Source organism: Arvicola amphibius, chromosome 1 (assembly GCF_903992535.2).
Source record: "Arvicola amphibius chromosome 1, mArvAmp1.2, whole genome shotgun sequence".
NCBI classification, from domain to species: domain Eukaryota; kingdom Metazoa; phylum Chordata; class Mammalia; order Rodentia; family Cricetidae; genus Arvicola; species Arvicola amphibius.
The window spans coordinates 137,315,919-137,338,786 of NC_052047.1; the positions used below are offsets into that span (position 1 = coordinate 137,315,919).

Below are 22,868 nucleotides of genomic sequence, written 5' to 3' on the forward strand. Positions count from 1 at the left end.
GTAGAACATATGGGTGAAGGGAAAGGGGAAGGAAGAGAGCAAAAGCAAGGGCACCTTTAGCAGGTTCATCCCTGCCAGGAGATGGGACATAAGATGAACGCAAGGAGGCCTCCTCCATGCAAGGGTGGACCTCAGGGCCTCTCTTCTTCTCTCAGCAGTCCTGAGGGACTGAGGCTTGTTTTCCTCAAAGCCTTTCAGCTGTGTGACAATAGGGGCTTCGTTGGACTTTAGTGGCCCACTAGGGACTGTTCCCTACCCTGTCACTTAGTGGCCCACTAAGAGCCATTCCCTACCCTGTCAACTGTTCTGTGTGTGACCATGCTGAGGAGATAAACTGAGGCTTCAGGTGGAAGCAGGAAGGCAGGCAGCCCTGAGCTCTGGGAACTGGCAGTGACCTCCACAGTTTCTTGCCTTCCTTGTGCCCAGATGTTTGGGGTCCTGGCTGGGTGCGTCAGGAGAGTGACCGTGGATGTTAGCGCTGGGGTCCGGCTGTGCCTCTGGGTTCACACCTTGAGTCCTGAGCTGTTCAGGATTCAATGCTCTACCGGTTCTTCTCTTGACCTCAGTCACCTGGCAGCTCTTCTGAGAATTACAAGAGAGCATTTGGTGCCTCCCAGTAGGACCTTGTACCTGACTCAAATCATCCCTCAAGAGCACACAGGCCTCTGGAGAGACCTGGCCATTACTCGTGCTTTGCCTTGCTCACCTTCATTGGGTTTCCCCTGTGCCACCACCATAATCCCGATTCAGGGGCACAGCATCTTCCTGCACAACATGGTCCTGCCGCTTGTGCTCAGGCCACCTCGCATCTCGTGTTGCCCTTCCCTCGGACACGTGGGGCTGTGGAGTAGAGATGAGGAGTAAAGAGGTTGTCAGGGCACAGGTGAGGGAGTGAGGATGTGGTCAGAGCACAGGTGGGGAGTGAGGACGGGGTCAGGGCACAGGTGCAGGAGTGAGGATGGGGTCAGGGCACAGGTGGGGGGTGAGGACGGGGTCAGAGCACAGGTGGGAGGGTGAGGACGGGGTCAGAGCATAGGTGGGGGAGTGAGGACAGGGTCAGGGCACAGGTGAGGGAGAAAGGACAGGGTCAGGGCACAAGTGGGGGGTGAGGACGGGGTCAGGGCACAGGTGGGGGGGTGAGGACGGGGTCAGAGCACAGGTGGGGGGGTGAGGACGGGGTCAGAGCACAGGTGGGGGGGTGAGGACGTGGTCAGAGCACAGGTGGGGGGGTGAGGACGGGGTCAGAACACAGGTGGGGGGGTGAGGACGGGGTCAGAACACAGGTGGGGGGTGAGGACGGGGTCAGAGCACAGGTGGGGGGTGAGGACGGGGTCAGAGCACATGTGGGGGGGTGAGAAGACAAAGCAGAGACAAGAAGCCTTAAAGAGTAACATGTACTTAGAGAGTCCCTGGAGGAGACCAGGAGCAGAGAAAAAGCAGCATGGCAGAGAGAGGGGCTGATAAGGCCAGGTGTGGAGGTGATGTTTTGGAGATAGCATATTTTGAGTAAGCACAGCAAGCTGATGAAGAATCCAGCCCCTTCCAAGCATCTCATCACGCCCACACAGCCAATCTGTAAACACGCTCTGTGTTTGGAAGATGTCTGCTTCCATCCTTGCTGTACCGATCTGGGCCCTGGCTCCGTCTTCTCAGTTGGATCATGGCATTGCCCCCTGAGGACCCTCTCTGGCCCCTTGCTGAGCTATCCATTTCCTCTGCTTCCAGCCATTTTTTTAAAAATACAACTCCAGGGAGACACCTCCTCTGCTGTGACCTTTGGATGGCAGAATGAAGTTCAGATGCCCAGGTGTGGCACACTCTCCCTGCAGGATGGGAACCTGCTATAACTATCAGATGGCCCTAGAAGTAGCCAGATGGAGCCACTTGCAGGGTCTCAGATACCCTGGGGGCTCTGACCCCCAACTGTGAAGGCAGAGTTCTCTGGTCAGTGCTGCCTCCTGCAACCCTGACCTTGGCATTCCTTATATCTGGCATTTCTTCGTAGTGTTTGCTTGGCGCCGTCGATCTCAGCATACAGTTGGCCCTATTGATTCTTTGACAAATCAACCCATACATGCAACTTTCAGCTGCTATTATAGAACATTCTAGAAAAATGCTTTTAAGAGACTGTCCCATCTTGGGCAGAGCCAGACACCTTGCAGTAGGGTTTTCATTTCTTACAAAGTCTGCTTGCTTATCCAGCAAGATCCAGCAGCGGTTAATGAAGTGTCTAAGGAGACTTCTGCAGAGACTACGGAAACAGAATGATGCTCTAATACACTGAAACCTCACCTCCCAGAGCATCTGCCTTCTTAGAAACAAATGCAGAGTACAAAAACAAACAAACAAAACAAAACAAGGGTTAAGACAAACAGGACCATGTGCGAAAGTTTGTAACTAAGAACATATGCCACTGAGAAAACCTAATGGCATATTTTATCACTAAGTATTCAATCAACACATAAACCATTTGTCATGACTGCTACATGTATAGCTCACAAATAAGTAGCATATTTTAGTGAATCCAAGAGCAGATGAACAAGAACTTCACTGCTTAGTTTGTGACTAAACAGGCAGAGACGGGCCTGTGTCAGTGAGTTTGAGGCCAGCCTGGCTCCAGGTCAGCCAGGGCTACACAGTGAGAACTTGCATTAAGAATGGAAGGAAAGAAGAAAGCGGGGAGGGAGGAATCAAAGCAGGCAGACATGCTTTCTGTTGTTGCTGTAAACTGCATACCCACCTGGATCATCTCCTGTCCGGGGTGTGTGGTTCTTAACTGGGGGGTGGGGGCATGGGTTTTGTACCTGCCTCCCCAGGGGACGTTTGGCCATGTCTGGAGAGGTTCCCATTTGTCACTGCTGATGTAGCAGTATCTCCTTGGGTAGGTCAGGCATGTTGCTTAAAACCTTAAAGTATGCCTGCAAGCAGCTTCCATAGTCAAGGATGCCAGCCCATGGGGCTGAGGAGATGGCTCTATTGGTACAAAGCTTATGGCACACAAATGAGGACCCAAGTTTGACCCCCCCCCAGAACCCACATTAAAAAACCTAGCATGGTGATTAACATTTATAATTCCAGCACCAGAGAGGCAGAGACTGGCAGATATCTGGAGCTCACGGATAGTTAGCCTAGTCTAATCTGTGAGCTCAACAAATAAGACAGGCATCTTCTGGGGCTGGAGAGATAGCCCGGCAGTTAAAAGTATTGACTGACTTTCTAGAGGACTGGAGTTTAGTTCCCAGCATCCACATGATGGCTTACAACCACTGTAATGTCAGTTTCAGGGGATCTGGTACCCTCTTCTGGCCTCTATGGGAACTGCACACAAGTGTGGTATGTACATACATACAGGCAAATCATTCATGCACAGATTTCAAAAATAAGTATTTTAAGAGAGAATACATTTATAAATGTACACACACATGTGGACAACTCCTGAGGCAGGACACCTGAGGTGACTCTTCGGGCCTCTATGGTAATTGCATACAAGTGGGGTACATATATACACATAGGCAAAACATTCATACACAAAGATCAAAAATAAATATTTTAAAAGAGAATACATTTATAAATGTACACACACACATACACACATGGACAACTCTTGAGGTAGGACACCTGAGGTGACCTCTGGCCTCCACACACACACACACACACACACACAGAGAGAGAGAGAGAGAGAGAGAGAGAGAGAGAGAGAGAGAGAGAGAGAGAGAGAGAGAGGAATGCCCAGCCCCAAATGTCAATACTTCTGATGTTGAAGGACCACAGTGTAAAACAAACAGGGAGAGTGGTTATTATTCTGCCATGATGAGTTTCACTATCTCCTGGGTCCTATTTCCGAGGAACACTGGTGCTCAGTGTCGGCTCTTCAGGTCGGATGCATGGAAACCATAGCACAATACTGAGGAGGAGGAGGAGCCATGCACCAGAGCGATGACTGACTTCAATAGGTTAACCTCAGCTTCAGCCAAGCTTCTCCCTGCTCTACTATAACCGCAAATGTTCTTCAACACATTCTGCGCTTTAATTACACTTTTAGAGTATATAGCAGTTACATGAATTAAGGAGCAGTAAAATGAAATTGATTTTTCCATACACGCAGAAAAATGTGGGGCCTAAGGTATATATAATTAGAGCCACTGAGATCCATTGCAGAGTGTTTTTTAAAGGCAGCAAAGTTTTCAATTGTCCTGAGCTGATAACCTTCTGTTTTCTGTCTGTCTGTCTGTTTCTTATTTTTAACATGGAATAATTTAAACATCTTTTTAAGTTCTGGGTTTGGTCTGTTGCTAAAGGCAGAAGTAATGAACCTGGTCCTGAAGGGAACTTCTCGATGCTTTGACACAAAGCTCTTGGAATTAGAAAGATGATCTCAGTGGCCTCCGACCACAGTGTTTCTAAACGGATGTCCTCAAACTTTCGATGGGAGACGTACGTCAGAGATGCAGACACATTGGAATGTTTCAGAGCCAACCGATGAAAGGCAAAAGTCAAAAAGCATGGGCTCCTTTCCTCTGCTTGGACTCTAATGATGGGAAGGAGCATATGCAAAGGGCTCTTGTGACTTTCATACGATTTCTGGTGTGACAGACAGGGCAGTGCTCTTTCCATGAGGAGGTTGGTGAGTTCCAGGGATGAGCTGGCACTAACCTTTGCTTGCTGTGTTGACAGTGTTCTTGGCACATGGTGCCCTTCCTGTCTGCCTGAGACATCACACTATGGGACTCATCACCCAGAAAGATTCCTGGAGGCCTGTGCCAGGCTTCTGACTATCCGCCCCCCACCCCAACTTCTCTCCCTCTTCTTGGGTGCACAGCTGACATTTACATACACTTAAGAGTTCAACATTCTCTCTCTCTCTCTCTCTCTCTCTCTCTCTCTCTCTCTCTCTCTCTCCCTCCCCCCCTCCCTCCCTCCCTCCCCCCCCTCTCTCTCTTTCATCCCCACACAAAGCTGTTGGAAGGAAAATCTTGCTGTTTGGGGCACTCTGCAGCTGATTTAGGACTTCTAATTCTTGGCCCAGAATGAGGAGTGAAAGACTCTGCTTCTCACTTTTAAGAGGTTGGGCTACAGGAAGAGTGCTGGAGTTCTGGGGTAGTGGGGTGCTCAAGTGCTGGGCTCTTAATCCTAGTGTAGGACTCAAGGCCAGGAGCGTATTCTGCAACAGCTGCCCAGCTCAAACCTGTTTTTAGTAAGCTTGGGATCAGAAAACAACTCTTGTTTCTGAATCTGAGATGGAAATTTCTGGAGTACAGGACAGGACTGAGGGTGTCATAATCAATTCTTTTGTTGTTTGTTTGGTTGGTTGGTTTGGTTTGGTTTGGTTGTTTTTGTTTTTGTTTTGAGACAGGGTTTCTCTATAGCCTTGTAGCCTGTCCTGGAACTAGCTCTTGTAGACCAGGCTGGCCTCGAACTCAGAAAAACCACCTGCCTCTGCCTCCCAAGTGCTGGGATTAAAGGCATGCGCCACTACTGCCTGGTGTCATAATCAATTCTAAGTCACAGCTTCTAGCACAGGGCCCAGAGCATAGTGGATGAGCACAAAAATATGTTTTCAGGGTACAAATGGCAGGTTGAGAGCCTCTTACATAATTAATTTCTGCTAACTTTTCACTTACAGTGGTGACAATGGTCTTGGTGTGGGATAACTACGTCCTTCCTGTCAGTTCCAAACATGGCATGGTGGGATCCAGGAATCTGAAATACCTGTAAAAGGTAGAGTTGATAGATCCAGGCCTGGCTTGAAGGACTCATTTAACATGCTAATCACATCATCACATCTATGACTCTGTGTGTTATCCTCATTCTTTGGACAGTTGCCAATGCAGAAAGAGTGGTTCATGCCTGAGTCATGGCGACATGCATCCTAACTACTTTCTATTGCTCTGATAAAGCACTGACCAAAACTATCTTGATGGAGGAGAAGGTTTGAGGAAAGCTGGGTCAGGAACTCAAGCGGGATCCTGGAGGCAGGAACTCGAGCAGACACCCCGGAGGAAAACTTTATTGGCTTGCTCCTAGTTGCACATTCAGCTGACTTTCTTACATATTCCTGGCCCAACTGACTAAGGATAGCACCTCCCATGGTAGACTGGGCTCTCCCACATGATCTGTCAATTAAGAATATTCCACAGGCCAGTTGATTAAAAATACTTTCTCAGTTAAGGGTCCCTCTTCCTAGGTGTGGCATCACGGTTAGTCATACAGAGGTTGTCTTTGGGGTTTAGCAGATGGCCACTATGTCAAGAGGAAACCCTGGCTGAGTTTGAGAAGGAGCTGCCGGTGATGCCTTATATTGTTTCCACCACAAGCGAATGTCAACTGAAGAGCTAGCCACTAAATTTTCTGTATACCAAAATGCCCCAAAGTTCAGGGGCCCAAAGCCTAAACTGTTTGGCCAATTTGGTGGCATATTTCAGTTAGGCTGGGCTGGGGAGCTTTGCTCCAAGACTGACTCTTCCTCCTGGAATCTGTAGGCTATGGGGGCTGTTTCTTCTTATGCAGGAAAGAACAGGGGTGTCCTGTGTCTGCTGCCGCCTGATATCTAAAATCCACTGGGTACTCTGTCCATGAGGGCAGCAGATGAGAGGGAGAGAATGGGTGTGTCTATGGATCTACCACCCCAAACATATGCCAGACCACCAATCAGCCCCCTTCCCTGTAAGCATTGCACACTGTTCCCTTTACTATATACAAATGGGCGAATAAGCAACAGCCATGGGGACAGACAGCAGAGAAAGATGTCACAGAGGCTCAAAAGGCAATACCTGTCTGTGATGAGCGATTGTGGCTTGATTATATGCACATGCCTAAGCTGGCAGCTCTGCTCATTGGACAGAGAGAGATCATGGATCTTGGGAAACCTCTAAGTCTGATGATAGCCTTGTTTTCTCTCCCTAGATGTCTACATAGATATGAATACAATAACAATGTGTAGTTTCAAGGGCTGGGAAGCCCACCTATGAACTCTGCTTCCTGGATCTTATGAGTCGAACAGCTCTGTCCCAGCACAGCCTCTTACCATGATGTGTTGCCTTTCAACGGGCCCAGAAATAATGGAGCCAGCCATTGACCAGGATCTATGAAACTGTGAGTCAAAAGAAAGCACTCCCCCCTCAAGTAGTTTTCTCTGAGGGGCTTACCACAGCCTAGCACAGACTGGAGCACAGACAGAGCAAGAAATGCATTGAACTCTCAGCCGTATCATTGCTATTTTATTATTACTAAACTATCATAGTCCCCGGCTGGGGACGTGGCCCAAGTAGAACACCTAGCATGCATAGGTATATGTGTTCTATTTCATCACCACATAAAATCAGATATGATATTATATACTTGCAATACTAGCCCTTGAGAGAGAGAGGCAAGATATAATAAACAAGTTCAAGGCTAGCCTGGATACGTGAAACTCTGTCTCAAAAAAAGCACACTAGGAAATGGAGGAAAGAAGGAAGGAAGGAAGGAAGGAAGGAAGGAAGGAAGGAAGGAAGGAAGGAGGGAGGGAAGGAAGGAAAATGGGAGAGGTTGGAAGGGAGAAAATGAGAAGTTACCAAAATCTACCTGTAGATCAAAATAGCAATTCATGGATATCTAAGAGCAGCTGGTTTCAGTTCCTCTGTGTAGAAGGACAGAGGAAGCAAGTTAGTTATCACAAGGGCCTTTTGAAGAGCAAGTTGATCTCAAGTTCCCTTAAAAGTCAAGTCTACTGACAACTGACTTAAGAGACCCCTAGTTGGTGATCCCAAATAGGGCTTTTTAATTACAAACAACAACAACAACATTATTATTATTATTATTATTATTATATTATCAAAACACCAACAAGAAACCTAATAATATCTTTGGAGGTATGAGCGTTACCCAAAGGAAAATATTTGGGATAAGGCGAGATGCTTTGAAAAGAGAAGGGCACCATTTCAAAGTCATGCATGATAACATGTGGCTGAGGATCCAGATGATATCATCAAAGCGACAGCAGAAGGTGTCTTGGATAATGTCTTATGGAGTCTCTGAGGAAAGAGGGAGGAAAAGGAATGGGGAGAGGAAGGGGAAAGGTTCTAGAATTATAGAACCAGCTCCGTCTAGAGAAGAAGGGAACAAAAGATGACACAAACACCAGATCTAGGGAAAGGACAAGGGTATTGAACTAGGTGGAGGTGACAACTGAAATTTTCATTGGAAATAAATGCATGCGATTTCAATCCAACTTCATTGTGTACATATGCTGGCTAGGAACATACTGGGGGCTTGACTGACAAAAGTACTGGATATTCCAGCCATGGTCAAGGCCATGCATGGAAGTATAGACAGCCTGGGAAGTCCCATGGAGCTGGAGTGACAGCTTCTCTCTCCTACATTGGCTTCATGACTGTGGGTAAGTTGCCTACCGTCTCTGAGACTCAGTTGTAGAAGACAGTGGGTTGTAACCACACCATTCCAGAGCTGCAATGAAGACAGTAATCTGAGCCACAGCGAACAGCCTGGCTGCATGCAACCTGCCACAGCAAGCTCTCAGTACAAAGTGATGGCTGCTATTCATACGCCCTGAGCCTAGTGTGTATTAGTCAAATGTTTTTAGCTCCAATGTCTAATTTGTATTAAGAAGAGAATTCCTTTATGTAAATGAAATACCAAAGGAAAATGAGTTTCAAACATTTAAGTTCAAAAGGTGTACAATTTCATCTTCTGTCTCTATCTATGCACCTGCCAACCTCTGTCTCTCTTCCTTCGGTCCTTTCTTCATCTCTCTCCCTATTTTTCTTCTATCTTCATCTCTTTTTGCCTACCTCATTTCCTTCTCCATATAGCTCCAAATCTACATCTGTCTCCACATCTGTCCACAACCATTCTCTTTTACCTCTTTCCATTTTTCTCTCTCGGTTTCTCTGTGTCCATGTCCTGGTACCTCTCGCTTCTTCCCTCTCTTGTCCACCTTCTGCCCACCTGCCCTTGATTCCTTTTCTCTCCCTTTTCACTCCCAGGTTTGGAGTTCTTGTGTGGGCTTTTTTTTTCTTTTAAGTCAGGTAGTCTTTTCCTGTGCAGCAGAAAAGAGGACCCCTGCCATCTTCAGACATAACTGGTCCATGATGCTGTAAAATCTCAAGGCTTTGCTTTCATCGCAGCTAACAGTAGACTCTACTGAAAGAGTCAAATCATCCCAGAAGCCCTTTGTGATAACAGCCCATTTCCAGTTCAGCTTCCTCCTCCAGAGCCACCACTTTCAACCTTTTAAAGCTGATTATCTTTGTATTTATCTCTGAATACATAGTGTGGTTTGAATTTTCATTTTTCAACAGTCTGTCTTGAGTTTCCTTTGCAGAAATTAGGTGATCCACTTTACCAGACACATATTCAAGCAATAAAAAAACTTTCAGGGCAGTTAAGCTACTTTTGGGTTAGAAGACCCCTTGGTAATAACATCATTATAATTGTGCACATTTCTTCCTAGTTGAGTCAAGTAGTTAGCTAACTATTTTCCTTCCTCTGCGCCATCATTTTCCCCAGAGTGAATTTATCTCTTTTTCTTTTGCTTGGTTTTCTACGGACTCATCACTAATTCAATCTCTAATTCTCCAGTGGTCTAATTTTCCTTACAAGGCCTTTAGCTACTTTTTGGCTTGTATCCTCTTGCAGAAATCTCATTCAGAGCCCTTTATCCCACCCCAATATGACCGTGGTCCTCCAGGTCTGGTATACAGATAGAAGTGGGGACTGCTCCTGGCTGCCATCTGGGAATTTCTTTCATCTCCTGTGTTCACCTTGTAGCTGTGTCCCTCATCTTCTTCATAGTTTTATGCACTTTGGGGGAACATATCCGAAGTAACTTTCTGAGAAAATGTTTACGGGAAGTATTGTTTTGAAATCTTAAACAGACGGAAACGTTTATCATAGCCTTACAGTTAATGAAGAGAAATAAATTCTGGTTATTTCTGAATTATTGGATTCCAATTCTAAATTGGAAAAAAGTAGCTGGAAATTCCTCCAGAACTTAGAGAGCATTGTTTTTGCTGTCTTCTACATTCTCAATGTTGTTTTTGAGAAGTTCCGAAGTATTTGTGAATTGAGTTCTTGTAGATAATCTTGAAGCTAATTGTAGCCAATTGTCTGAAATTTTATGGTGGTGTGCTTTGAGACAGGCTGTTTTATTCATTCTGTTAGGCAAGGCTGGGTCCTTTCCACCTGGAAAAGTTTTGGAGAAATGATTTTTTTTTTTTGAGACAGTATTTCTCTGTAGCTTTGGGCCTGTCCTGGAAACTAGCTCTTGTAGACTAGGTTGACCTTGAACTCACAGAAATCTGCTTGCCTCTTCCTCCCAAACGCTGGGATTAAAAGTGTGGGCTACCACCACCCAGCTTAAAAATGATATTTTATCCATGGTTCTCTGCTTTCTCAATCCTTCTACTCTCTTTTCTAGAATTTCTATCATGTCTGTGTAGAATCACGCTGGTCTTACTCTTTTTTAATAACATAAAATTTCTCCTGTGTCTTTTTAATCTAATGTCTGAAAGATTTAGTTAATTTTCCTTTTCAATACTTGTAAGTTTTCTTTCATTTAGTTTTCATTAGATAATTTGTCATTTGCAGTTTTCCTTTCATATAGCTTTTTTCTTGTTTCATAGATATATTTTGTCTTCCTTCTGAAAATATCAAGTTGTTTTGTTTAAGTTTTTCCCCTTTATATTTTTCCTATTTCTTGTTTCTTTTATTTACAGTTTTCCATGTTGCTGTCTCCCATGTTCTTTCTTCTAACTGGGACACAACTCTGTAGGTATTTTTATTTATTGTACTTCTGTCTTGGTCAAGTGTGAATGTTTAAGAACGGCTACCAAAAACAATCTCAAAAGGATTTTGTGTTACCAGAGCTGACAACAGGGGAGGTTAGCATCCTGTAGTCAGCTGAGATGCTTCTGTTTAGCATCCCTGAAGTTTCTGCAGCTCTTTCCTTTTGTCTTGGGTAGATGGTTCACTGCCTGTTTTGATGATGAGGGACCTTCTGGAAGCGTGCTAGGAGCTGAGCTGCTTCAGAGACAGATCCATGGGTTGTGGCATTGAGTTGTGCCTTTGATTTTAGGACTCCACTATATCTAATGCTCTCCCTTAGGAGATCTCTGTTTAGCCCCCTTTTAGAAGAGATCTCTTGTCTCCTGCCAAGTACAAGAAGAAGAGAAATGATGTAGCATTTACAAGATCCTTAAACACTCTTCTACTGGACCTCCCTCTGGTATGAGCATCACTCCCTGTAAACATCCCCCAGTTCTAAGCATAGCTGAGTCTATTTAGAGACTGTCAGCAAGCACTTCCCAGAACTAGCTAGTCTATTGCTCCTCAGTCAACACAAGGTTACTTCAGGATATAACCTCTTTCTTCTCTATTCTTTTTGTTATTGTTGGTGGTGGTTTGTGGGTTTTATTGATGTGTGTGTGTGTGTGTGTGTGTGTGTGTGTGTGTGTGTTAATTGGTCTTAAGGAGCAACCGAAAGAGAAAATATATCCTCAACTCCTTATGCCCCCTTTGTTTCCCAGTGTCTACATGATGTTCTCAAAAGAACTCTCAGCAAAGGTGTTCGGAATATTCTCCCCAGGCCTCTGGCTTGGCACTAGTCCTGTGATCTGCATTCTCTCAGGAGCTGGGTCATCTCCCTGTCCTTGTGGTAGTGTCAGACTAGGAGGACTGCATGATTGACAGTTGTCTAAAAGTCATACAGAGGGACATCTCCCAAGAGAAAGGAGTGAAAGTATCTGTGACAAGTAGCTATGTCCCAGACGCGGGGTACCTTTGCCTTCCAAAAGGCAAGGATCTTGAGGAGGAAAGGAGTTCTTCAGTTGCTTGGTGGTGGTGGTGGTGGTGGTGGTGGTGGTGTGTGTGTGTGTATGTTGTGTATGTGGGTACATGTGCACACTTATCCACTGTGTGTGTGTAAGTCTGAGGTTGATGTTACTCAGGGACTTTCCACCTTGTGTTTGAGGCAGGTCTCTCTCTGTTCAGAGGCTCATCGCTAGTCTCGGTTGACTGGACAGTGAGCGCCAGAGTTCTGCTTGTCTTCAGCTCACGGGCGCTGGAATCACACGTGTGTGCCACTGTACCTGGTTTTTACATGGTTGCTAGGAGTCCAAACTCCAGCCCTTATGCTTGTGTGGCAAGCACTTGGGCAACTGAGACAGCTCCCCACTTTTGATTGTATTGAAAAACATTGGCACCATTTCAGAAGCAATAGCAGACGCCCCTCCCTTGGTGTTTTCTTCCATCGTGGCCCTCAGCAACATCTGTCCCAGCTTAATGCCCCTGAATCAGGTTCTTAACACCATCGCCCATTGCTGTGTAGGGGCAGCCAGGCTCTTGGGCAGGCTCTGCTCCTGCAGAGGAAAGGAAGCGGTGAATATAGCGGCTCACAGAACAGAAAAGGACAGACACAGTGTCATTCCTTGACTTGGGGACCAGCGACAACAGATGTGCCATTTGTTTTGCTTTGACAGCTGAAGGCCTAAAGGAAGGAGATGTAGCGTAGAGACCTGATCTGCCTGCATCATTTGTGTGGTCCCTCTTGAGTCCCTCCGTGATGTCAGTTGTCTTGGTCTCTGACATTCAAGGAAACACTGTCATCCTTTCTAAGTGTTTAAGTTTCTAGCTAAAAAACAATACTTAAAGCGCCTTCGGAGGCCCCTGGCCACCCTTGTCACAGGGAAGCTGCGCGAGGGGCTGAGTCTTCCAAGGTCATTCTTAATGGCAAGCTTTGAATGAAGTCAACCTCGGTAACTCAGTGACAGCTTACACATTATTGTCCTTTTCTTTCTTAACAAGAACAAAAGGCCACCGCCAGGCCAGCCAGTCACACGGGATGGATCTCAATGACATTTCTACTTCTGATATAAAAGAGTCACCCAAGGAATATCAGGCAGCCAGCGTGAGGAACTTGGCAATAAAAACCCATTGGCGCAGATCTCAGAAAATCCAAAATGATTAGGTAAAGCACTGCCTATTTCTGTCTGCCAAGAGAAATGACGAGTTTTTGTATGTTCTTCAAACTTGTATTTGCTTCTGTATTTAACCAGAGGTTCTGTCTTTTCTTCAAACTTGGATTTGCTTCTGTATTTAACCAGAGTTCTGTCTCTTCTACTCTGCAGCTCGTTGAAACTCAACCTCGTCTTGGTTCTGTCGCTGTCCATGGTACACGTATCGTGGTGCTATCCTGTCCTCTCTTCCAAGGTAAGCGTTTTCCTCCTGCTTCTGATGGCCACATCAGTGATTGGGGTGGTGGAGTGCCCAAATTCAAAAGAATTTCGAGAAATATGTGGCAAAAATAATTTATTTCACTTTTATACCTTTAGGGGAAAGCACGTGTAAACAGATTTGTGAGATTAGTAAAACAGAAATTTATATGTAACGGTAGGTAATTCTGGAATATACTAATTTGTTGTGAATTATTTGAGAGTTGTGTTCTGCATACAGAAATGGCCATTCCAATATAAAATGTTCATATTTTGGCCCATGACAATTAATTTATTCCACATGCATCCACTCTTAATCATAGTAAATGTTTTTGCATTGATATTGTACAAAAACAAAACAAAACCCACAGTGGTCATTTTTCAGAAGCAGAAACTTTCCTAATTTTACCAAAATGTGGGCTCTTTTTCTGGGTGAAGAATGTAGGTACCATGTTAGATTCCAATGAAATATTGCCTAAAATATTTACTCAAGAGTGTTGGTGGAGGTCCTAACTCTATTTCCAGAGCTGCTCAAGCCGTTCAGAAAAGCAATCGTCTTTCTTTGAGGTGTTTATATCCCTTCTGTCCCATCTGTCCTTGTTTTGATGTCATCATCTTTTCAATATGAAAATATCTTCGGTTGCCGATGACACCATGAGCTTTAACCTTCCTCCACTAAAGTCTAGCCTGTCACAGTGTAATTACTGAGCTCGCCATAATTCGAGGAACTGGTTTTGGGATGGAGGGAGGTCACAGACATTCCAAGCGACAGCTCCTTCGAGCACTGTGATCCAGTTATTTCTGTAACCGGTCCTCTCAGTGATCTCCACATCTGTCGTTTTTCTACTTCCTGTTTACTTACTACAGCCTCTCTTCTGCCTTTTCCTCCTATGAGCATTCAACACTAATTTACGCATTGATCCTTTAAGACGTGGCATTGATCAAGTGGATGACTCACAATCCATAAATGGGTATATTTTCTCAAGTGTCCTCCTGATTGCTTCCTATTCTTTGTCCCGAAAGGTTTGCTCACGGCACTTTTGAACAAGAGCCACTTGTCTGTAGCTGTTTTTTAAATTGAGAATTCTTCCTTCTGAAGTATGCAGAGACCTCTTCGGCCATCAGGCAGGGTTTCTCCTCTCGCTGTGTTTCTAGCTGTGCTCATGAGAGTGCTGTTTTCACCACAGTGCCGTCAGGCAGTAATGCCATAGATGGTGCTCTTGGCAGCCTGACTGTGGGCTGAGTGACAATGCAGCCTAACCACATAGGGTGTCATCATCTGAACACAGAGCTTCGTGGAGCCCTTCCGCTAGTGCACGGCGGGGTCCTGATGCTGGGTTGGCCCAGCTGCCTTCAGGTCAGCCCAGTAGGCTGAGGTCTTTCTAGGGATGATGTAAGGGTCTCATAACCAGCACGGGTGCTTTTCTTTTGTGGGATAGAGGCAGCATCATGAGAATTTCAGCAAAGAGTTGGCTGCTTCCTTCCTGCAGTGACATGTAGGTCCCTCCTGCTGGAGATTTTAAATAGGCAGCATTTATCTGTCATGTTAACATGAGGAAACAGAGCTGTGACAAACTCAGAGTTTTTGATTGGTTTTTACAATAACCAATATTTACGAAACCATCTTTGACTACTCCCAGATCAAACAGAAAACAACAGCAACAACAATACCAACAACAACACACACACACACACACACACACAGAGAGAGAGAGAGAGAGGAGAGAGAGAGAGGAGAGAGAGAGAGAGAGAGAGAGAGAACGAGCATCTTCTTTTCCCCAGGGCCATTGGAAAGGTTTAATTGGGAGCTCTGAGCCCTGGAGACCAATCATTCACCCAGCCAGGGCAAAGAGTTCCACGGCATTTGCTGCAGTGCAAACTTCATTCCAAGACCCGAACAATAACTCAAGGCAAACTTGTCTCCTGCACCAAACAACAAAAGGTGTAAGCTTCTGTAAGCTTGGCTTCGTGCTGTGTCTCTTCATTTCTAGTAAAACGCTTTGATTCTCGTTCTGCTGGAGCTGAGAAACCATGGCTTGAGTCAGCAGCTGGTGAACAGCATCATCTGAAAGAGTGTGATGGCCTCACTGAGAGCCAGGGAGTTCTTTTCTTTGCAGGGAAAAATAAGAGGAGGCACAGAAAGTGTGCCACTCAGAGATGGCTTTACCAAGGTAGCTGCTTTATCAAGGACAGAGTTTGGTTAGCACCTTGCCAGTTATTAAATTTCTTTTGAAACCACAAAAGGGAGAGACCTGGCAAGCAGCTCCCACCAGAGCCCTAGATCAGTGCTGCCTTTAGGAGTTAGCAGCTGTGACCAGAGACTGACCTTGGCACTGATGCTTGGCTTCCTCATCCACTATGTGGGACTAGACCACAGCTTCCTTGGGCCCAGTTTGAGCTCCAAGGTTCTGGATCTGTTTCTTCCACCGCTCGGCACTCTAGCACTGTGATGTGCTATCCAGGCCTTGAGCCTTGAAGACCTGAACCACGGCCAAAGGTGAAGGTGTCAGGGTCTCTCAATGGCACCACTTTCTGGAAACCTTAGTGTGTAGCCACAGACAGTCCAGAAGGAAGTCTGGTCTGGTGCTTTGACAAACCTAGAGTTGGGTCACACTAGATGTGTTTTGCCTGGGGAAATTTCTTTCAGTTAATTTAACTTTAGATCTAGCTTACAAGGCAGCAGGTTTCCTAATGGTGTCTCCATACATACTTAGGGCAATTGAAACCTTTGAGACAGGGCGTCATGCAGCCCAGGCTGGCCCAAAACTCACAAAATTTTAGTGAGGTTTTTTTTCTTTTAAGTTTTAAGTTGCCAAAAATGACCTAAAACTTTTTGTACGTTTTAATGTTTTGTTTTGTTTTAAATATCTGTGTGAGAGTGTTGGATACCCTGGAGTTACAGACAATGGTGAGCTGCCATGTGGGTACTGGGAATTGAACCCATGTTCTCTGGGAGAGCAATCAATGTTCTTAACCACTGAGCCATCTCTCCAGCCCTGACCTTAAACTTCTTATTGCCTCGCTGCCACCTTCCAAGTGCTGAGATTTCAAGTGTGTGCCTCCATACCCAGTTTATACAGTGCTGGTGGTTGAACCAATGGCTTTGGGTGTGCTAGCCAGTGCCCTGCCAACTGAGCCCCATTCATAGCCCCTGAGTGAGTTTTCAGTAGTATTCCCAGGACTACCCAGAGCCTTCAAATATCCCTTATAAAATAATGGCGTCATGACCATTATGTGGAATATACAATGTAAACGCTGAATGGCAGAATAAAAAGTAGACAAGCCCATTGTAACCCAGATGCTATCTACACTGAGTGTTGGGTTTCAGCAATGTGTCTCACCATTAAGGTGAGACAAAGTAACTTCATAGCCCCAAATCATCGCTGTTGAAATAAACTTTTAACTCAGAAACTGTCTCTTCTCCTTCCTCCCCCACCTAAATCACCAGATGCCTGTGAAACCTGATTACTTTCTCATCCTCCTGAGCAGCTGCCCAACCAGGCTGGAGGAGAGCGACGGGCTAGCTTTCCTAAAGTCAATTTTGGAGAAGACATCGATGAAAAGGTCCTTTCGCAACGGAGTCGGCTCAGGGGTGAAAAAAACTTCATTTCGAAGAGCAAAGCAATGAATAAGTGCGCAAAGAACTCTGGGAATGAATCTCCAGCTATGTAGAGTGTGACTGATGCGTCCTACCACGTGGTGTTTCTCCCCTCCCCATCCTCAGATGATGCCCTTTTTCCTAACAGCTCAGAGGAAATTAAGTTTTTGGGGGGGAAATGCAAACCTGTCTCAAACTTCCATCTGTGAGTGAAAAAAAAAAAAAAAAAAAAAAAAAAAAAAAAAAAAAAAAAAAACGATTTCTGGGCTTAGCCAGTCACTTCCCCGACTGCAGAGGGACATGCTGGCTTTGATCTTGAATCGGCCACAATGCATGGGCGTTTTTCCTGTCCCTATTAGTGTGGTTCTTCTCCTGCTGTCTTGCTGTGCTGTAGCACCAAGTGCAGTGGTAGGGATATGCTATTTCTCCTTTAAAATACGATTGCGTTTCTCAGATGGCTCAGCGGAACCGAGCCTTTCAGGTTGTGCTGCTTCTGTCTGTAAAAGAGTCCCATGACAGTCCAGTGTGAGGCTGAGTGGTGTGGCTGGGTCTATCAGTCAGTTAATTGGTACCTGAAGCAAGTAATCCCCAAAGAAGCCCCCTGAGTCTGTCCCCCCCCCCCCCCCGACCTCCTTTTTCTGATTCCAAATATACATAAAGATGGCAACTTGTTTGGTCTTGGAAAATTTATTTTGTCTCGACTTTTAAAGTCTTAACATCATGAAACACTGCCAGTCATAATGGTGATCCTGGAGAGCTGGCTGGTGTTTGTGTGGTAGGGGGTACATTTCTAAAAACCTTGCTGTTGGGTGATTCCCACCCCATCCTTGCCAGGCCAGGCCAAGTGCTATTTCTTGGAGACTCTTGACATTGATTTTTTTTTTAAAGGGCAATGCAGGGCTGGGTTGGTGATGATGGCTCAGTGAGAAAATGCTGATGATGTAAGCATGGGCCCCTGAATTTGGATCCCTGGAACCTATATAAGGAGCCAGAAGTGCTAATTGCTTATAACCTCAGTGCTGAGGAAGAAGAAGGGGAGGATAATGGGCTTACTAGCCAGAGAGTCTAGCCAGATACCTGAGCTCTATATTCAGCTAGAGACCCTGCCTCAACAAATAAGGTGGAAGGCAAAAAAAGAGGTTTGGTGATGAATTCCTATCTCCATAAAGGCATGCACATACATACACACGTGCACACCCACACGTTCACAGAGAAGCAGGGCAGGCAGCATTGGTTCAGGATGAGGAGTTGCTTCCAAATTGTAAAGATAACGAACATGTTCATACATGTTGGACTCTGGAACATGTTTCAGGTGTTTACTGAGTGCCTCACACAGGTTTGAAAGTCAAAGGACTCTGTCCTTGGTCACCAGTTTCAGATAGAAAACAGTCTTCAGGAACTGGAACTCATAGTGAGCGGGTCCCAGCGTGGCCAGGCGGGTCTGCTCAGCCTGCTGCCCCTGAGTGCAGCAGCCTCCAGATGTGTCAGATTAGAGAAAGTTCCGACTATTGGACTGAAAATAGCAGGCTTTACAGGGCCTTCTGGTGTTTGTGCTTGCCTGTTATAAAAGCAAGCTGCTTCCTGGTTCGTGTGTGTGTTCCCTTTACTCTTGGTGCCCAGAGACAGGCGGTAATTCAGATTGGAGTAATGTAACAATGTGTGCACCTGCTAATGGGACTTTTAGGGTTCTAGGACCCTCAAGGAGACACTTTGGGGAGCACAGAAGTAACATCCAAGAATGGAAGGTCTCCTGTGTGTAGCCACCTAAGGCCAACTGTCCCTTGTCTCCTCGTGACAACTGTGTCCTTCTTGTAGACCCAATGGCTGAAGACTGTGCTCTCCCATGATGTCTATCTGCCCCAAGCTTTGAGCCACTCAGTGGCTTTCCCACTCCACTGCTTGATATCTGGCCCTTCTTCTTTGTGTTCCTTTTGGGGACATGTAACCATTGCTGATCTCTTCCATACAGTCAGCTGTGCAGGGTTCCCTGTCTAAGGCTGAAATACACATAGACAAACTTATATACCATATACCTATACAAACACCACACGCATGTGTACATATCCCATATATGTACACACACTACACACATCACACGCATATCACACATACATACACACATACACCACACACATGCATACACATACAACACACACACACATAGGAAGTTGAAGGGCTAGGCTATTGTCAAAAGCACAGCTTTGGGTCTTGCTATGGACATGACCTGTGATCATCCCCAGGACAAGGAAGAGCACTGCCCAGAGTGACACAGAGATGACAGACACAAGATTGGTCCCCTAGTTGCCCCCTCACCTGTCCATGAGCCTGGAGCTCACTTAGTCAACAACCACAATGGTGTTCCCAGTTTCCCTGGGGCGTTCCTCCAGCCAGCAGCTGTGTGAAGGTGGCACCAGCCCATGGCTGCCTTTTCGGCCCTTCAGTCACCATTTCTACTCTCAGGATACCTGAGACGGAAGGTGGAAGCTTTCCTGAAAGTGTTGAAAGGAGACATTAGCCGGAATCGTGGAAGGAATTGGTATATGCCCATGGCACCATCTCCTCTAATCACCGTTTGCATTGGGTTCCCTTCCCTCTAAGGGCTCTAGAAGGGGCTGAAACCATTCATATTTTTTAAATATTTCTGAAACCATAAACAAAACTTTCAAAGTGGATACAGTTGTTTTAAAGACAGAAAATCACTGTTCCCTAGTTTATTGTCAGTGGGTACAGACAGAAAGATGAAATCCCCGTGCAGCCAGGACTGATCACCCTTTACCCTTTATTTTCCATCACTGAGTCTGAGGCAGAGGTTTTAGACGGTGGCAGCTCTATTCTCAGAACATCTACACGGCCAGGGATCTGCCTTCTGTGATGGTCATAGGTCCTGCAGCACCCCGAGTCCTGACGGTCACCATAATAAGAGCTTCTGGTAAAATGTAGAAAGCCTGGCTGGAATGTGTCATGGAGCTGTGTGCTTCATATCTTCCCAGAATTATTGATGGAGAAGCTAATGAGATGACCTCATGGCTGATATTTCCAGCTTTGTGGAAGGAAGCATTTGCTGCGTTGATTGTGGCAAGAATTAGGCTCCCTTTATGTGAGAAAGGAGACTGCTCCAGTAAAGAGTCCTCCTAATTTTCTACTGTTTGCATTGATATGGGTTGGTTGGCACAATAAAACTCCAAAAATGTAACTGATGAATTTCCCTTCCCACTTCTGAGTGGCAAATATTGACACCTTGGCGAAAGGGGAGCTGTGAAAGCGTCTGCTATCAAAGGGTCAGAGGAGATGGCACACGGGCAGGCAGGGAAGTTCTCTTTGGGGAGGAAAGCTAAATACTTCTTTCCCAGATTCCCGGGATGAAGTGTTTTTGACAAAACAGTATTTTGAGTTACCAAAGACGTTGCTGAGGAAAGTCACTTAAATCTTTGGGGAATGTGAACCTGACACCGTGAACTGCTTTTGGTCACTGTTGCAAGCAAAGTCACTGCTCTAGAAGGTGTCTGTCTGGCGGGATGGGGTGGAGATGGGAAGGAACCTGTGATCCTTCACCTCCTCAACACCAAGGGTGTTGGTGGAGGCCAGCATTTTACTTGTCTAGCTGGAGGCTCTGTAAGCCCTTAGAATACAAACATCCCACAAAATTAATTGTTCCTTATTTCCCTCTGACTTACCTGAACAGGACCGAGTTTCATGTTCTGTTGGAGAATTCTAGCAGATCGAAAGAACAAGAGCCAGCAGGAGCCATGGGTATCTGATGAGAGGGGTGACAGTGTGGAAGAGTTAAACACAAAGCCGACAAGGGAGGCAGGAGAGCCAAGAACCCCCCACCTCAGGCCGCCCCCAAAGCCCATGGCCACACTATCATCCAAGCTTCTAGAAAGCTTCTAATTCTGAGCTTCCCTAGCACGAGTCAGAGCTGGCATTACGTATCTTACCAGCTTGCTTTACATTTACTGGTAATTCATTTGCTCAGAAATATTTGCTGAGCTTGTACTGTACCCAGACAGTGTTCCAGACACTGGGCGTGCAGAGGTGAAGAAGATAAAACTCTTAGATAAAGTGGAGATGTAAATACCATACATGTCAAATAGCGTGAGGAAAGTGCTCCCTGTAAAACAGACAAACTGGCAGAAACTGGACAGGGAGGTTAATATTTCATATGTATCTAGAACTATTGGTAGGGGAGCTAATTTAATAGATGAGTAGATATTATTTAACATGCACATATATGTAGATTATATTCTATGCATTCGTGAAATAGTACATATATCCAGATATCGTATGCATGTATATATATTTATATGTGATTATTATCAATTATGTAGATGGAGGTAGTATCTTAGGTGATGGTAAAAAGGAGCAGTGGGGCTGACAGAGGGACAATTGTGGGGTAGGAGTAAGAGGGCGACTTCAGGTACTCTTGTTAGGGAAGGTGCCTCCAGGGCAGATTAGATCACACAAAGTACAGAGACCAGAAAAGTAAGAGGGTCTCTGAAGGGTCTTGTAAGACTCATGCTCTTCCTATGAGGGACACAAGGAAGCCCTGGAAGTTTCCAGCAGACCTGTGCCTTCTGGCCTTGCTGACTTTATACATGTGAGTCATGAAATAGTCCTCTGGTCAGTTTGAGCAGCGGTACGATTAATCACTACAGGTAGGACACCCAGTGGCACAGCATGTCTTCCCTCGTGCCTGCTCCCATTATGTCGGCAAAATAGCCAAACTGGTGGAAGGCTTCACTTATTTGTTTTTAGACAGGGTCTCTCTGTATATCTCTGACTGGATGGATGGATGGCTTGGAACTTGCTGTGTAGACCAAGCTGATCTTGAACTCACAGAGATTTGATGGCCTCCACTTTCTGGGTGGAGGCATATGTCCCCATAGCTGGCAGAAACAGCCCAGCTGTGAAATGACTTGTCAGGTCCTGAGCAGGGATACAGGGCAATATCCAAGATGCTAAGGGCACTTGGAGTGACAGAGGAATTACTGATCTCTTCCTTCTCCTACCCTCTTTTCTCTGATCCCTCACTCTTCTTCTTCTGACTCTCTGAGACTCTGGGAAGACAGCAGGATTTTGTGAGAAAAAGTTGGCTTCAGGTAGGGACCAGTGGAAACAGAGTAAATATAAAGAGCAGAAAAGACAGCGGAGGGAGGGCACAGTAGGAGATGCAGACATACTGGAAGGTCCAGGAAGCATTAGCCAGGATGAAATGTTTCCCCTGAGGAGGGACCACAGGAGCAAGTAGAAAATGATTGGATCCAGTTCAAACTCAAAAGTCAGAAGTTACAGGCTACAGGGCTCCTGAAGAAGCCAGCCTATGGGGAGCGGGAAGCTCTGTGCTGTCCATAGTGCGACTTTGTGCATCCCTAGGCAAGCAGTTCGGTAATTATCAGAGTGACTTACAGTCACTGCCAAGAAATGACATTAGCTGGAGTCATGCTTCCTGCCACCATGATGGAAAACCTCCAGGTACATAAAAGAATTATGGCTTATGGCTCTTTTATAGTCTTGAAGTGAGATGTGCAGCTCAAGCCGAGGCAGAGTTCTGTCCCAGGCTCCCATGGGGCGCGCTAGGACAGACAGCATGTGTGGTACAGGCACCTCTCTTTCCTTGGGGTTATAACCATTGACTTTGCGCTCAGGTACACTCAAGTTCAAATGGCATTCACTCAGCAAGCCATATGCAGGTCCCCAGATCTTTCCAGCCTCGGTTTCGTCATCTATAAAAATATGAACCAAAGTGATATCCCAATAGGATCTCAGAAAGGAAAAAAGAAAAATAAGAGATGCTACACACTCAGGGCCATCGCCTACAGCCTGGATTGCTGTGGACTAAAAGAAATGGGTGTCTATCTCACAATTATAAATGGCGTTGGTGGGGAGCTGCACCAGATGATGGTTGTTGATGACAGACATGCAAATATTGCCCCAAGCCTAATATGGTCGCCGCATGGCTGACTCCCAAGGGGAAAAGCCCTATATTCTCTGGAAATCATAGATTCACTGAAGCTCGCTGAGAGACTGAATGTAGAATTAGGTGATGTTCATGCCTTTTTCTT

At 45.7% G+C, this 22,868-nt stretch overlaps 1 protein-coding gene across 1 annotated transcript; it reads left to right on the forward strand.

Moving 5' to 3' along the window:
- The first annotated feature begins 1,441 nt into the window (after window positions 1–1,441).
- On the forward strand, window positions 1,442–16,836 carry Nps (neuropeptide S). The gene is made up of 3 exons (XM_042054230.1): window positions 1,442–1,506; window positions 13,053–13,206; window positions 16,657–16,836. The coding sequence occupies exons 1-3, from the start codon at window positions 1,442–1,444 to the stop codon at window positions 16,834–16,836; spliced, it is 399 nt and encodes a 132-aa protein (XP_041910164.1).
- Window positions 16,837–22,868: the final 6,032 nt, after the last annotated feature.

What these genes read in the sequence shown, in the direction of transcription:
- Nps (XM_042054230.1), top strand. Translation starts at nt 1,442, where the DNA reads ATGGCAGAGAGAGGGGCTGATAAGGCCAGGTGTGGAGGTGATGTTTTG. An exon ending in TTGGAGATAGCATATTTTGA is followed by an intron (nt 1,507 to 13,052) that starts GTAAGCACAGCA and finishes GTATTTAACCAG; the next exon opens with AGGTTCTGTCTTTTCTTCAA. An exon ending in ATCCTGTCCTCTCTTCCAAG is followed by an intron (nt 13,207 to 16,656) that starts GTAAGCGTTTTC and finishes CTAAATCACCAG; the next exon opens with ATGCCTGTGAAACCTGATTA.